This window comes from Triturus cristatus, chromosome 12, assembly GCF_964204655.1.
Source record: "Triturus cristatus chromosome 12, aTriCri1.1, whole genome shotgun sequence".
Taxonomy (NCBI): domain Eukaryota; kingdom Metazoa; phylum Chordata; class Amphibia; order Caudata; family Salamandridae; genus Triturus; species Triturus cristatus.
The window spans coordinates 473,831,075-473,848,768 of NC_140595.1; the positions used below are offsets into that span (position 1 = coordinate 473,831,075).

The 17,694-nt window shown below is 46.4% G+C and overlaps 1 protein-coding gene across 2 annotated transcripts in view; it reads left to right on the plus strand.

The window, feature by feature from the left end:
- Positions 1 to 17,694, plus strand: part of FAAP24 (FA core complex associated protein 24) — a 161,224-nt gene that overhangs the window by 124,789 nt on the left and 18,741 nt on the right. The window contains exon 5 of one of the 2 annotated variants that reach the window (XM_085638796.1): positions 11,042 to 13,454. The exons of the other annotated variant lie outside the window; for it this stretch is intronic. Within the exon in view, the coding sequence (XP_085494922.1) occupies positions 11,042 to 11,236 (195 nt within the window). The 3' untranslated portion in view covers positions 11,237 to 13,454. Of the gene's footprint in view, positions 1 to 11,041; positions 13,455 to 17,694 lie in introns of those variants that run through there. 2 annotated transcript variants of the gene reach the window in all.

A 17,694-nucleotide genomic window follows, 5' to 3' on the forward strand; every position in this document is an offset into this window, starting at 1 on the left:
CTGACAGCCCCGCAGCGCGGGCCGAGCTCGGGCGAAGCCCGGGCCAAGGGCGGGCCCGTCCTTGCCCGTCACTGCCAGGAGGAGCCAGGCCAGGGCTATCTCTCTAATACTTCGCTCGCCAACACCAACTGGAACATTCAACTGAGCCCAGCAGAAAAGGGATCCGACTTTGCTTGAAGGTACCTCTTTGCTTGGGAAAATTAGTTCATTTGCTGTTTTTCTCCCTAGTTGGTTCAATCATGGGCAAACGAAAAACCATGGAGGGGCCAGGGGGGGGCTCAGGAACGAACGCTGTGCATGGCCCTAAAATAGCCAAAAAAGTCAGGAAAAGCTGACCAAAAGTAACACGATGGACCGTATCGAAGCTTTAGCTGAAGACTGTGAAAATATTTTGATGGGGGTTCCGGCAGTAGATCAGGAGGCAATTGTATTAGAGAAGGGGGAATTGGGAAATTCTCACAAAATAAATCCTGTACATATACCAGAGATGTTTCGCAAGCCTTCTGGCCAAAGAGGCGTGCAGAATACCCCTTCCTCGGAAATTATTTCTCTTTCCCAAACTCCGACCCAGCCTCTTTTCCAGCACAAGCCAAACGATTTGGAGCCCACTGTAATAGTGTGCACCAATAGGTTTGCGGCCTTGGCAAATGAACCGGCCCCCCATGAAATTTTGATAGCTAATAGCCCTGTGGAAACTGCCTCGGGGGCCCAAGTAGACGATGGCTTGGACACAGATAGTGACTCCACAGACTTGAAATTGTCTATTAACTTACTAACAGCAGAAGTAAAGGACTTAAAAGCCCTAGTTAAAAATCTGAAAGCCTCCCTAGAACTGTTAATATCGCACCATACCTCCCTAAACCCAGTTGTCCCACAGTGCGTAATACAAACGACAAATAAAATCCAAAGTTACTATAAAAATAACGATGGGGTACGCTCTCAGCCCATTCCACCAGAGGTCCCCATTTCAAACCATGAGGTAGGGCCGCACACCGTATCTGCGATAACGACGCAGTGTAGGAGACCATTTGGTGTTTCGCCGGCCTCAACCCCTTTGAGATCTCAGGCAACTACGCACGATAGAGGCACACTAGGTGTCCCATCTAGCGGCCTCTTCCCTTCTTTTACTTCCTTAAAGCGGTCAGTCCTTATGGTCAACGTTCCTAAGGTGGTGGGTAAGGAACATGAGGACTCGCTGATCAATAAGGCTATACATTGGATTAGGCATGTTAGAGGCTGCTACTCAGTAGTAAGAGAGGACATAGTGAAGGCTACTAGGCACTCCCATCCGGCCCAGCGATTGGACACTATTGAGCTCATCTTGACATCCCCGCATTTAGCAGAGGGACTTTTGACTTTGGATTACAGATCTTGCCCCCCTGCTACTTCGAACATCCAATTTAGACATCCTTCTATGATAGGCATTACAGCTTTGGGGGATAAAATTATGAGGCCTCCTAGGGGATCACCTCTTGGGAACGACTGACTGATGAAAATTTCTAAATTGCCGGCCTTTCCCACATGTGACCCCGACTTATCATTCTCTCATGGTGTTCTTACTACCATTTCCATCCCTCAATGCCTAAATACCCGGGTTTTTGCCTCAGGGATTGCAACAACGAGTCCTGACACTAAAACTCCCCCCCCCCCCCCCCCCTACAACCCGACTGTGCCTATACTCAATCACCTAGTGAAAAGGGGCCTGCAGAAATGAACAGCGCAGGCTTGAAGATCCTCTCTTGGAATATAGCTGGCCTTTTTAGAAAGCTTTCTCTTCCAGATTGGAATAACTTTATTGATGATTATAATATATGCATATTCCAAGAGACGTGGTGCAAGATTGAGCACCATAAAGTAGGATTTGCATCTTACTTTGCCCCAGCAGTATTACCACAAACAGGAAAGGGACGGCCATCGGGTGGGCTTTTGGTATGGATAAGCATATCCTTGAACTGGTCACTTAAACAGGTCCAATGCATTTCCCCAGACCTCCTAAAATTGACCATCCGGGAGAACCAAGGAGGAAGAACCCTTGTAATCTTCAATGTATATGTTCGGGGAACTAAGGGAGGTGCTGAGTCACCAATAATTGCATCTTTGGAAACCGAGCTCTCGAACTGTCCCATTGATTCACATATCCTAATAGCAGGCGACTTCAACTGTACTTTCGAGCCTCTTGCTATTGAGGATATGTTAGGTACCGAGGAGGAAGATGCACAACGAGGAATTCCTCTATTAAGCATCCCACCTATAAAAAGATGGACTAAGCTTGCTGTTCAATTGAATTCCTTGGCCATTGAATATGGGCTAAGAGCAACTAATGGTAGGTCTCTTTCAGATGCAAACGGGGCACATACCTACAATAGGCTGGGCTGCTCGTCGCGGATTGATTATATTTTTCTAAATTTCAACATGTGGCAGTATTTAATAGATATGGTGATAATACCAACAGTTGACAGCGATCACAATCCACTCTCTTTAACCCTAAAATCCGTGTGGTTACCCGAATCTGGTGGTTTGTTACTAGAAGATCTAATGCCAACAAGGGAAGTAATTCCCTCTAACTGCAACAGGTACTTGAAATGGAACAGGGTCCTCCTAGATGAAGGGAGGCTATGCGCCATTAATAGAACTGTTACAGAGGCACTGGAAGAATTGGGAGGCAATTCTTTGGATCAAGATGTTGCTGTCAAAATTCCTGAAATTTATGACCAAACAATTAGCACTTTCCAGAATCTTTTTTGCACAACAACTAGAGCAGGATATCGGCCCGTGCCCTCAAAAGCAAATAGTGCCAATTTATGGTATACAAAATCTTGTAGGCAAAAAAAGACAGCCTTAGTTGCTGCAGTTAGAAGCAGATCGCACTCTAACATTAAGCAAGCAAGGAAGGACTACAAGAAGGCAGTACTTAGTGCTAAAAAAGAATGGGAAGAGCGGTATTGGCAGGATCTGAAAATGGCTAGTCTATAAAAGGATGCCTGCCGGTTTTGGAATATCATTAGGACAAAGATGTGCCCCGAAAGTGACATAATTACTTGTAACATCCCAAGCTCCGTTTGGTATGAACACTTCCTGAAGCTTTACTCTGCCCCTGATGATCCTCCACTAATGGGTTCATCAATAGAATTAAGATCAACTACAGGGGCACCAAATAGCCATCCCTTTTCCGAAATGGAAGTGGAAACTGCCATCCGGCGCATAGTTCCAGCCAAGGCAGCCGGTCCAGATGGCATACCTGGAGATCTTTTTCATACGGACCCTGCAAATTGGGCAAAATTAATTTCCATCCTAATCAATGCTATTGTTACTGGTAGCCAGATACCAGATTCCTGGAAAGGTGCTGAGGTCGTCCCTATATATAAAAAGGGAAAAAGGGACGATCCAGCAAATTATCGCCCAATAAGCTTAATTGACTCCATGCAGAAGACTATTGGGAGGGTGGTGTTGGAGAGAATCCTGGAATGGGCGGATGAAAAGAAGATTCTCTCTGACTACCAAGCAGGCTTTAGGGCAGGTACGGGGACAATTGAGCAGGTGTTCAGACTACTTCTCTTGTATTGGAAGGTGGTCAAGATAGGCAAAGGCAGTCTTTATCTTGCATTTATAGATCTAAAGACTGCCTTTGCCTGGTTCCTCGAGGGTGCCTTTGGAAGGTCTTATCTGATCAGGGACTCCCGGCGTACATCTTAAATTTTTTTTTACGCCTTCACAAGGGAAACTATGCCCAGGTCAGATGGGGCCCGAAGGGGCAGAGAACGGACAGAATATCGGTGAACAGGGGCGTCCGCCAGGGCTGTATTTTAGCCCCCACCCTATTTTCCTTGTATATAAATGGGGTGGTGGAGCACTTGCAGCAAATACCATCTGATGCACCAGCACTGGCGGGCGAAAAAATTCCTACTCTCCTGTTCGCCGATGACACCCTCCTTATCTCTAAGACCCCGAGGGGCCTACAGCACCTGTTGGATGGTTTCCAATCCTTTTGTACCATCAGAGGATTGGTTATCAACACAGAAAAAACTAAGTATCTGGTGCTGAACTCTCCTGCTAAACTAAGAATTTCACCTGTCCTAAACAATGCCCAGCTTGAGAGGGTCACTGTATTTGACTATCTAGGCATCCGCATTTCAGACTCCATGTGCTGGAGCTCACACATTCAAAAATTGCTTCTGAATCACAAAAGAGTTACTGGAGCTATATTTAAAGAACATTGTATGTCAGTAAGCAAGCCCATAGCTCCAGCAATCGATATATATAAGGCTAGAGGAGCAAATTCGGCCCTTTATGGAGCCGAATTGTGTGGCTTTTCGAATTTAGATCAAATTGTGAAGTCTGAAAATAAATTCCTAAAAGATCTTATGATGTTGCCTGTAAGGACTCCTACCAGACCTCTGTTACAAGATCTAGGGTGCCATTCACTCAGAGACTTGGCTAGACTTCGCCCTCTTTTATTATGGGCTCGCTTGTGGCGAACCCCTGAGCTAGCCAAGTATGCTGCAGGCCTAAATGAAGTCATGAACATGGATGGCTGGCATAAAATCAACTGGCTTACTACCTTGAAATCACTGCTCTACAATCTGGGCCTTAAAGAGATGTGGACAACTAGATCTTCTCCACCCAAGGCAGAACTCAAGAAAGCTTACTGGACTTGGATTCATAACAAGTTTTTTTGGACCATAAACTAGGTAGGCTCACCAAGGAATTTATGCAGCACAAATTTACCATCTATTATGAACCTTACCTAGATGTTATTCAAAAACCTTATGATAGAGCCCTATACTTTGAGTTCAGGGTTGGATCACTCCTTACCCGTGTAATGTCTGCCCAATGGAATGTTCCTTACAAAACATTAGCCTCTTGCACAAATTGTACGGCAGAGCATGAGACAATAGCCCAAATCATGTTCGTATGCCCAGCCTACAAAAACCCAAGGAAATGTTGGCTTAAACCACTCTGCAGGGAGCTGGGTACTCGCAGCCACTCTGCGGCATTGCGCATCCTAAGATCTGATTCACAAACTTTTTATGCTTGTAGCGTGGCAAAATTTTTGAGCTGGGCATGGAATATTAGATCGAGAAACTTAAAAGCCAATTCTTGAATACTTCTACTGTTAAGAGTCAATTTGTGCCCTGCAAATGATTTTTATGACGTTTTATGCTATTAACTCAATTAGCTTGTTTCTTTTTAATGTCTTCTTAACTTTGATGAAATGTTTTGTATTTTGTAAAATGCTGATTTTTCTTTTAAAAAGCTTTTATGATATGTTTTTTATCGAAATAAAGCTAATATGACTGACTGACTGAATACATTAACATTCATAAAGTATTTACTTAAAAGAAGCAAAATTAAAAATGAGAAAACATTTTCTCTATTTGATTGCGAAATATTTCAATATTGGAACATTTGTGCAGTATGTATTTGTTTTTGTATTTTTATGTATTGTTTTCGAGCTGAAATCCTAGAAATTGCTTATGCCAGAGGTCCTCAGCTTCCAATAATGACTTAGAAGGGGGTCCCCAGATTACAGCAATGATTCATTGGGAGTCCACAGAAGTCAAAAGGTTAAGAACTGCTGATTTGGTCAATTATTCTAGAAATTGGCTACATTTGAACGAGGCATTAATAGACTGTTCGAGTATAATTGGATTGCGTTATGTGTGAAAGGAATAGTTAATTCAGAGAAAACATCTTTCCTCACTATTTAGCGGCCTTTAACATTTTGAGGGCCCCTGTGTTATTGCTTAATATATCTGGGTATCCTAAAGAGTTCATTGCTTCTGCTTTGCCGGTATTCTCAAGATTGCCCACCTTTTCCTGCTTACCAGTCTCAGAATTGCTTGGCTCCCCAGTTTTGGGGCCTCTTTCAATTTGCATTGAAGTGTTCGCGCACTATTTCCTCCTGCAGTTAAGTTCAATGTGGGAGACCATAGATGACACGCCTTTGACACTTTAAAAAAAAAAAAAAAAAAAAAAGGCCCATTGTGTTACTTTTATGTGCATTAAGCAAGGTTAAACTGATCCCTTTCAATCACAATTTATTTGTCTAGCTGCCTAAGTTTACATTGCTTGGTACCTGGCAACGGGGCAAAGATCAGGGTCTTTGGTGATGTTTGCCTCTCAAGTAACAATATGTTTCCAGCACGATTTAGCAACCTTCATTACCGTGTTTCCTTTGCTATTGCCTGACCCACATCCTCATGAGCCACTGCAACACACCATGGCCCTGTACACCTGTGACCAGCTCTCCTATCTCCAAGCTGCGGTTACCTCTCAGTCGCCGCATCAGCGGCAGCTCCTCCGCTAAGGCGGAGGAGCATCGCCCCTCACGAAAAATAAATTGATAATAAAATAACATTATTATCATTTTATTTTTATGGCACTAGACCAGTTTTTTTAAGGGGCAGGGCTAGGCTGTCAGCCTGCAGTAGGAGGAGTGTAATGTGCACTTAAGTGTGCAAGATTATTTGGCCAGCGATCTCGGGCCGGCCATATTGTCAAGCACACCTTGCATGTTCTCCACCCGGGCTGCATTAAAAGCCTGGGTGGAGAACATGCCCAGGCTTCCACTCCCTCTCTGAGTGCCGAACCAGGGCGCTCAGACCAATCACAAGGCTGCTATCAGGAGTGTTGTGATTGGCTGGGAGAGACTGGGAGCCTGGATGCTTCCTGTTGCAGCGTCCTCGACGGAAGAAGAAAGAAGGAGAGGCGGCAGCCAAGTAAGTGCCGTTTTCTTTCTCTCTTTTTTTTTTTTTTTGACCCCCTGCCCCACCACCACTGCCCCATAGCAGTCGCCACTGTGCCACATGGTCACTGTAGCTGGGCAGTGGCATAATACAACACATAATTGGGGGCGCCCAACCTGCCTCTGACAAGAGGGCATATAGTTTCATTGGTGCAACTCTACACCTACCCCATATCAATGCAGTAAGTTGCGTTTGGAATTCCCTAAAGAATCCCTTCTCAAGCGTCATTCGAATTGCTGCATTGAAATATAAACAACTGGGTAGAACCAAACTTTTTGCAATTCTGCCCAGTGGGTGTGCACATGAGAATGATATTGATTGATTGTCTCATGGAAGTCGGTACTTGCTTCAAGTTTCAGGTCTTTTATCAAGATGATATACATTCACTCCAAAATATTTAATGGGGTTGAATTTCCAATGTAGGCCAGTAGCCGGCAGCAGACTGTTGCTCCTCTGTTAATTTGACCAGCGGCAATAGGCCTGATTTATTCCAGTTTATCTTTACTCCCAATATTTTGCTAAATACGTTCAGCAGGTCAATCAAAAGTGGTCAGTTAATACTGTTCTCATGAAGATAGTTTAACGCATCATCGGCGTATAATGATCTACCTCCCTGCCACATTGCTTCCCCATTCCATCCCCTTGGTGCGTAGCATGCATGCCAGTAGTTTCATGGCCAGCGTGAAAATATTGGGAGACTTAAGCAGCCATGTCACGTGTCACTCTATCTTTATGGGATCTGAGATCAGTTTGCTTGTATGAACTCTTGCCATCAGGAAGGAGTGGAATAGTTTCTTTCACCCCAGCCTAGAAGTCCGGAGTCCAGTCTCACCTTACAGAGCACCAATGGCAGGTATGACCTATTCAGGGTGTCAGTCTTTCTCTATATCTAGGGAAGCCAACCACTGGCTAACCGCAGACAGCCTTGCTCATCTCATAACCATGAATAATGTCCAGTTTGATCCCATTTTGTGCAGTATCTATTATTGTTTGTGCTGCATGGACCATCCTGTCTGCTAGGAGTTTACCTAAAACTTTATAATCCAAGTTTGTACGGGCGATAGAAGCCTACATTTATAGGGTCCCTGTCCTGCTTCGGGAGAAACACATTTAGCGCCTCTGTCAGTGATATTGGCGGAATACTCTTTTTAAATCACTGCCTCATACACTTGCAGCAGGCAGGGCTAGCTGAATGTAGAGTAGAATTCAAAAGGCAAGTCGTTTGTGCCACGGTCTTGCCTCTCACTATCTGCTTGAGTCAATTGTATCTCCTCCAAAGACTGTGGTGTTTCCAGTTCTGAGTGTTGAGTGCATTAATATGATCCCTTCTAGATGGATGCAGCTGGAATGGTTGGTTATTCCCCACCTTGCGGTGTCTAGGGAACCATAGTAACCTACAAATGTCCGATTGATCTCGCCCTGAATCTTCACAAGTACTCTTTTACAGGTTTCGGACGGTGCCTATTGGTGTCCTGGGGCAACAGTTTTGAAGTGCTAGGCAAGCAACCTTCCTTCCTTATTACCATCTACTGGTTGGCAAGCTACATTTTTCCTGTAGTTTAATGCACTCCGTCTCTTGAGTGTTGTCCTGTATTCTAATTTTACTTTCAATAACTGTTGAGTGACGCTAGTGTCGGTACAGTTTCAATTGCCAGCATTCGTATCTGGTCCCTAAGGATTACAATTCTCTCATTAAGACCAATGTAACCCTATATACCTTGTTGGTACACAGACCCCTCAAAACAATTTTAAAAGCATCCCATTTGATTGTAATGTTGGATGCTATCCCTGTCAAATATTGGTCTGTTATTGTTTATTGTAGTGTGAAATGCTGCATCATGGAGTGCTTCAACTAGGTGATGCCATGATGGTATCTTCCCCCACACCCGCTCCCTAGTTAAGTACCAACTTGAGGGGGTTGTGTCAGACAACATATAGTGCAAGTATTCAGTGTCGACCACCCTCCCTCACGGCCTCCTCAGGACAGCAGTAGAAAAGGTCAATTCTGGTATGTAGGTTATGTAGCCCAGAGTAAAATAGGTATCCTCTTGTCTCCAGGTGCATCAGTTACCTAAAATAGAGTTAATCCATGACAAAATAATGTGCGCCAACAGAGGGATCTCTATTGATATGGCGCTGCCTGAGATGGATGCTGAACCCAAGCAGGAAAAACACATATTAAATACCTTCCCACCTATCTCTTTACAAGAAACACTTTTATTAACATCACAGATTAAAAGCGGCAGTCCAGATGATAACATCCCAGCTAGGATTATGCCTGTCCTGATTGAACAGCTTTGTCCTATGTTTGAAAGACTGGTGAATTTTTCACTTAGCTCAGGCACTGTCCCAAGAGATTGGAAACGAGCCCTGGTTAGACCCATCAGGAAAAACACCTCTATTCCATGGACCGATTTAGCCAATCTTAGACCGATATCCCTATTACCATTCCTAGGGAAACTGATTGAAAAGCATGTCAACCATCATCTGTCTAACTACATCGAACTTGCTGGCGCCCTGGACTATTCTCAGTCAGGGTTCAGGCCTAAACACAGTACAGAGTCTACCCTTCTGTCTGTTACAGATGATTTACAGATGTACCAGGATAGGGGCTTTTCAGTAATCCTGGTTCTTTTAGATCTATCACCAGCGTTCGACACCGTGTCACATGCCATCCTTATTGACCGGCTGTCGAACGCTGGTATCAAGGATAAAGCCATTGACTGGCTAAAAGCTTTCTTTTCGATCGCTCCCAGAGAATCATCATGGACACCTATCGCTCAGCGGAGATTGAGATCTCGAAAGGGGTGCCTCAGGGCTCTTGTTTAAGCCCAACTCTTTTTAACATATATGTGGCGCCCCTGGCTAGAGTGATGCGAAGATATGGTTTTATTCCAGTATCGTATGCTGATGATACCCAGCTCCTCTTCCCTTTCAAGACTCTCTCCGCTGAAGTAAAAAGCTCCTTTTCTGCTGGTATGAAGGCGGTGGCACACTGGATGTCCTCCAACTTTCTCCAGTGTAACGTCCGTAAAACGGAGGTAATGCTGTTTGGTGAGGCAAACATTTTATGGACTCCTGATTGGTGGCCACTCGATCTGGGAATAGTTCCCGAACCCAAACAGGTTGTGAAGAATCTAGGGATCCGTTTGGATCAAGATCTGCTTTTCAAACAGCATGTTAACTATACCTCAGGAATCTGCTTCCATACCATCAGTTTATTACGGAAAGTTTTTCCTCTCCTACCGGATTCCTTTAGGAGAACCCTGGTTCAGACCTTGGTTTTAAGTAGGATCGATTACTGTAATGGCCTGTTGCTCTCTGCCAACGAAGGCGTATTGACTAAGCTCCAGGTCATTCAGAACACGGCAGCTCGCCTTGTTCTTAATGTTCCTCCAAGAACCGCTTCAAAACCCCTCTTGGAGCAATTACACTGGCTTTTGATCCGTCAGAGAATAAAATTTAAGATATGCTGCCTGATCCACAAATGTATAAATGGACAAGGACCTGTTTATCTTCAAAACAAATTTATTCCCTACACCCCACTTCGATCATTGAGATCTAGCAACAATCTCCTCTTAGTGATCCCCCGTGCTAAAAAAGCCAGACATGGGAACAAAGCATTATCAATCACAGGCCGCACACTGTGGAATAAACTCCCTTTATCTCTAAGACAGTGTAAAGAACACCTCACCTTCAGGAAAACTGTGCTGTTTAGGAATGAGATCTAGCTCCTCTTTCCTCTTATCTTTGCTTTACCGGCTCCTGAAAAGCGCAGAGATACTCCATTTGGAGTCGATTCCAGCGCTATACAAACCAACAAATAAATAAATATTCCCCAATGTTGTACATATCTGGGTGCTACGATTGATTAGGCTCCCTGTAAAGGTGGCCTACATCGATAGTTCTATCCAGTACACAGTTGAAATCCCAGCTACATATAAAGGGTGTCCGTGTGCTCACAAGAAGGGACGGTGTGAGTGTAAAGTAATACAGCTTGATTTGTGTTGCAAGCAAAAACAACCACTAACAGCGGTTGCCCATCAAGCGCCCCCCCCCCATACTAAGGATCTAACCTCGTAGTCTATTTTGGAGTGTTGTACAGTAAAAGACACCAGGCGCAATCCATATCAATATGCCTCTAGCATATCCAGTGTATCAGATCCCCACCACAAATACTCTACACCGTTTTCAGTGTTTCTATACTTCACCGGGTGTGGGATCTGTCTCCTAGAGATAGGCATACTGTAAATGTCTGTATTTTAAATAGGTGTATTCTCTATTTCTTGTTGTAGGTTGCCAACCCAGATGGATCGAAACAGGGCAAGGTAGAGGCCATGGAAAATACCTCTTTTAAATTTTGCCCTAATTGCCACCACAAGTTTGCACAATGTGATCCCCACGCAATTTGTAACCTCTGCCTTACGAGGGATCACAAGGATAAAGACTGCGAGGCCTGTACTGTGTTCGTGTCAAAGACACGAAAGTAGAGGGAGGATCATTACGCACCCATGCTCCAAAGCCAGAAACAACCATCACGGAGGGACTTGGGACTCTCAAGCGACGAGGACGGCCTGAGAGTGGTGGCAGAATTGACAAAACTGATGGTCAGACGTCGTGATCCTCGGAGGGCACGCAGAGAAAAGGCGTACCGTGATGAAGGAAGCATAGAAGTGGACGGACAAGGTAAAAAACCCTCACCTATCAGAAACCAAGGGCCACGAAAAGAAGGCGCAAAAGTAAGCCCAGGCATCGAAGAAAACTACGATCAAGGTCAGCTGCCACAAAAAGAGACCCATGGATCCCACCCCAGGGATACCGATGAGGGGAGATAGTCAAAATCGATAAAGGCAGGCGCAGAACGAGAGGCTGCCATGGGAAAGACCACACCCTCGGAGGCAGAGTCCACCACACCTAAAAAGAGGACTCAGACACCAAAAGGGCCCTCGAGGTGGATAAAAAGAAGACACCTGGAAGCAGGAATGGTTGGACTTCTTCAATGAAAAAAGGAGTTTGAGGTGCTGAAGGAATTCAAAATTCCTGCAAAACCGGCCGCCGAGAACGCCAAAGAGGAGGAAGATACCCTCAAACCTCCTGCAACCCCCGAACCTCATGAAGAGGGCGTGGAAGAGGAGCTCAAAGCTCCAGAAAAGGAGGAAGCCTCAGGGACTTTTGAGGAAGAATGGAACGATCTCAACACAGAAAGCCCAGAAGAAGAGGTCTTTAGCTATCCCTTGAAGCCTTTGCCACCAGACGACATAGCCTTCTACAACACTCTCCTCAAGAGAGCAGCTGATACCTTCTGGGCCCCTTTAGAGGAGGAGAAAGGAGACGCCTGCTCCCTCCTAGAGACTTCAACCCCATCCACCAAGCACCCAATGCTACCAAGCATTCTGGACCAGGGCAAGGAGGCTTTCAATGAGCCTGCCTCAGGCAAAGGGGTAACCCTAAGGGTGGAGAAAAAACACAAACCTTCCACAAAGAGCCCTAAATACATTCAGGGAAACACAGTGCCAGACTCCATCATTGTCACCACAGCAAGAAGAAGGAGCAACGCTCACTCCCCCATGGGCCCACCTCCAGAGAGAGAAAGTAAAAGAATTGACATGGTGGGGAGAAAATGGAGAGGGAGGCAGCAACACAATGGCGCATTGCAAACTCCAGTGCCCTCCTCAACAGGTATGGCCACCAACAATGGAATTACATCGAGGAACTGATGAACAAGCTCCAAGAAGAGGACCAGAAGAGAGCAAGGTAGATGATTCCCTTCAACAAATAAAGGACAATGAGAAGGAAAGGGCTATGGGAGCCCTGCAACAGAAAGGCATCTTCAAGAAAGGAGGGTTTAACCTCCGAAGACCCACAGGAAGGGAAGTCTTCTCAACAGGTCAACAACCACAACAACAGCAAACACAGGGCAGCGGACAGCAATCAAACCAGCAGTCCGGATACCAAGCCTTGCAACAACAACCAAGGCAGGGGACAACCCTCGAGGGGGAGGAGCAAACTCAAAGTGACTTGCCCACAACAGAAGGCCCCCACACAACACCAGTGGGAGGCAGAATAGTGCACCACCTACTGCAATGGGAAAACATCACCACAGACAGTTGGATTTTAAATGTGGTACTCTACGGCTAACCACCAAACTACCAAAGAAAGAGGTTCCAGCTAACCGAACTCTGACAATTAAGATGGGGAATAAAAGAACTCCTACAGAAAAAAGCAATAGACGTTACCAAGGAGGGAACACTACAAAGGAAACTATTCACCTTACTTGGTACTAAAGCAAGATTTCACGCTAAGACTCATCTTAGACCTCAGATTCATAAACAAACTCTTTTGCACACAGCATTTCAAAATGTCAGCACTACAAGAAGTAATCCCCCAGCTACAAAAGGGTATTTCATGGCAACAATAGATCTAAAAGACCCCTATCTGCACATCCCTATGAACCAAGCTCACAAGAAATACCTCGGGTTCTTCCACGATAACATTCACTACCAATTCAAGGTCCTTCCCTTCAGGATAAAATCAGCACCAAAGTGCCTAGCAGCCGTTGCTGCATCCCTTAGAAGGAGAGGAATCCACGTCTATTCCTACCTAGGCGACTGGCTGGTGAAGGCAAATTCAAAGCAAAGATGTTACAAACCCATTCATCAGGTGATCATTACACTACAAAAATTGGCTTTTTCACAAAAAGTCATCAACAAAGCCAGAACAAGAAATAGGAAAAATCGATGGCAGTAGTAACTAAAAACTACCAGCACATCTGTAAAGTTTAGGGTAAGTGTAACATATATAAACGAGTATGGTGTGCTCAAATGGACCAACACTATGCCTCCACAATAGTGTAAATAATATATGTAACAAAGACTTGCACATATAAACAAATTATTGGGTAATCCAGAGTACCACAAGAATATAGTGATTGAGATCTGATAATTTGCTGTTACTTAGAGCCGCTACAGGCATTCGTTTTAACAGTGAGACAGATTGAAGTCTTCACCTCTTCTTTTAGTTCCCACCATAACTGGGGGCAACTTATGACAAGTTAAAGCCTTGGATACAACTGGGTACATTCGGGTGACTGTGCTGTAGCCCACCTGTTCCTTGCTTACGTATTTCCATCTACAGATTGGAGATGGTCTAGGACGCTGACCATTTTAATTGCCTTGAAAAAGTCGTCTAAACAACGAAACACGTGTCGACTGTGAATATCATCTACTGACCTGCGTGACAACAAATTGTGTGATTCATGTAACAGCAAAGTGTTAGATACAAATGTTTGGAAAAGATTAAAATTTGATCTACCAGATTATCAGATCTCAATCACTATATTCTTGTGGTGCTCTGGATTACCCAACCAGAACAAGAAAAGACCTTCCTAGGAGCAAGATTAAACTCCAAGGTTACACAGGCATACCTGACCCAAAGGAGAATACAAGCTATCAGACAAGTAGCTCGCCTCTGCCGGAAGGGTCAGTCTCTGACGGTGAGGACTTTCATGAAACTCAACTCGTGGGCATGATGGCATCATGCATTCCCCTCATCACTCGTGCACACCTCCACATGGGCCCTCTGCAGGAGTGGCTATGCAACAGTTGGTCACCAACCACAGGGTATTGGGAGGATCTAGTGGTTGTAACAGAAAAGGTTCAGATGGAAATATAATGGTGGGCAGCCAAGAACATGACAATAGGTAGACCTTTCAAAACTCCAACTTCCTCAGTGACCGTCACAACAGATGCATCCAACAAGGTTTGGGTAGCACATTCAGAAAACTGAGGGTATGTGGTCAATAAAACAATGCAGAATCCATAAAGCACATCAACTTCCTTGAGATGAAGACCGTGTTCCTGGCTCTAAAGGCATTCCATACCCAGATAGGAGAGAAGACAGTATAGATCCAGGCGGACAATACCACTACGATGTTTTACCTCAACAAACAGGGAGGAACAAAATCCTTCACTCTAAGGAAGCTAGCTCAAGAAATATGGAAATTGGCCAATTCAAGAAGGATCAGCCTACAAACAATCCACCTGTCAGGAAAGAACACTGAAGCGGATTAACTCAGCAGACTGAACAGCAGCTCACACGGATGGGAAAAAAAGTAAAGGATGCTGCAACAGGTCTTCAACCTCTGGGGGACTCCAGAATTAGACCTATTCGCAACAATGGAAAACAAAAAATGCCAATCCTTTGCCTCCAGGTTTCAACACCACCTATCAAAAGGGAATTCCCGGGCACTAAACTGGTCAGGGACATTTGCATTTGCTTTTCCTCAGATTCCCCTATTACAAAGGGTACTGGGAAAAGCCAGACAACCAGGAACAAATCTCATACTCAAAGTACCTCACTGGGCAAGACATACCTGGTACTCAAGCCTACTCGAAATGTCCAGAGGACAGACGGATCAAATTCAAGGCAGACAAGGACCTTCTCACAATGCAAAGGGGGTCACATATTTCACCCAGAACCGGCGACACTCAGCCTAGCAGTCTGGTGCCTGAATATATAGAGTTTGGACATTTGAGCTTTACCGCAAAGAACAATGGAAATACTAACAGAGGCTAGAACACAAACCACAAGACAATGCTACGCAGCCAAGTGGAAACGGTACACCATATGGTGTATAGAAAACAATACCCTGAATTTAATTTCCACACAGGAAACGGTGCTCATATCTTACCCACTTGCTTAACAGTAACATTAACTATTCAAGCCTCAAGGTGCACCTAGCAGCAATTGTAGCCTACGCCAGGGTAGATTCATGGAATGGTTTCTTCACAGCACCAGTCATCAAGAGATTCCTGGAAGGGCCCAAAAGGATTGCAACCTCAATAAATGCTCCAGCCCCAATGTGGAGCTTATACACTGTACTAACACAGCTAATGATAGAACCATTTGAGCCCATGCACAACGCAGAACTCCGATACATCGCTTTAAAGACTGTCTTCCTAATAGCTATAACATCTCTACGGAGGGTAAGTGAACTAAAGGCATTAACAATTAAGGAACCATACATGCGAATCCACAAGGATATCCGAAGGACAAACCTTCAATTCCTACCTAAAGTAGTAAGCAAATTCCACATGAACCAAAGCATACAGCTATCAGTCTTCTTCAAAAAGCCACAAACACAATTCGAAAGAAGCCTTCATACCCTGGATGTAAGAAGGGCTTTACTCTACTATCTACAAGAGACAAAACAATTCCATAAAGGCAGTCAGTTGTTCGTCTCTCACTTAAAGTCCAACAAGGGAGCCCCCATGAGAAAAGGGACAATTAATTGCGTGCTGGATTGTAGAGGCAATTTAAGTATGCTATGCCTCAGCAGGAAAGACTCTAAACACACAGCCAATAGCCCACTCAAAAAGGAAACTAGCATTGGCATAGCCAATAGGTCTCGCTTTTGGGACCTTATAGGTATTTAGTTATGCAGCACAATATCCTTTGCGCAACAACATCAACTGTTGCATGGCTGGTGGCTAGCAGCCGGAGATGGCGGACGTCTGGTTGACGAGCTCCAGGCCGGTGGGGGCATCATTATCCTGTGATCGGCTGATCTTCTAGAGGCAGGGGCAGCCTCTCAATCCTGGACGCGGTCACTGGGGGGCCTGTGGAGTGGCCCGGTGTTCCCGCGCCTGCTGTGCCGATCGCCGGCGCCGGCTGCGGCTCTGTCTTCCGCCTCGCGCCGCTCCAGGCCTGGCTGAGAGGAAGCGATCGGCATCCACGGGGCTGGAGTGTGGCAGAGGCCCCCTGACATGAGGGGACGTGCGGCGGCGGCCCGCACTTAAGCTCCCGGTCTGCGGCCTGGTGAGTGGCGGCCGGCGATTGGACCCAGATGACCTCGGGCCCCTGCGGAGTACCTCCTCTGCGCCCGCCTACTGATTCTCCGCCACTCCTCCGGTGAGGTTTCCTGGGTGCCGGCTGGGGTATCCGCCTACACCTGCCGCGGGCCTCAGCTAGCAGGGGCGCACCGTCGGACCTGTCCTGCCCGCCCGGGTTGATGAGCCCCCGGGCGCGCTGGGTGCCCTCATAACGTACTGAACTGGGATCCCGTGTTGGCCCTGGTGGTGTTCTGGTCCTGGGGGCCTCTTGGCTGGGGGCTGCCTCCAGAGAACTGCTGCGATTAGGCGGCCCCCCCCCGGACCCCGCTGCTCGCCCGCAGGCGGGTACGGCTACTGTGTACCTGTTGACGGTGGAGGCCCCCCCCCCAGATGGTAGCGGAGGCGTCCGGTGCGACGACTTCTGGCAAGGTGGCGACTAGCTGCGATGGGGGCTACTGTGGTGGCCCTGAGACTCGTGAATGGACACCCACTTGGAGGCGAACGCTGGTCTATGTGGGGCTGCTGAGGGAGGATACATGTGACGACTGCACCAGCGGCGGTAGGCCTCGGTCTGACGGCTTTCTTCGCACCACGCACAGGTGGTGGACCAGCAGCCCTGTACTGATGGACTATTTGCTGGGGCAGACGTCTGTGGCTGGCGCTTGGAGCCCTGCCTGCGGGAGGGCAGTGACTGTGGTGCCTTAGTGGAGCCCTAATACCTGTCAGATTTTGAGGACCCTTGTTGGACTGGCGTTATTCTGAGCAGCTCTTTCCTTGCCTTACCTTAAGGGCCTGAATACTGTAACTACTTGTTATACTGATCGCCTTGCGGGGTCCTGTGCCTGATCCGGGAGTGGATACGGAGGTCCACAGCGGAACCCAGAGTGTTGTTCTTCCCTCTGCCTGTCGCTCAGCATAGTTCCTATGGCAGGAATCCTCCAGAGTACGCCCGGCCTTTCCAGATTGTGTGATTCTCTCTTCACCTGGGCGACGCAATGGGAAGGGTCCGGCCCAGGGTGCCAGTGCGGCCGACTGGGGAGAGCTCTGTGTCACACTCCCCAGACCGCGCTGGCGGCTGCCGGGTCCATCAGCAGGGGGGGTCACCTACTCCGTCCCCG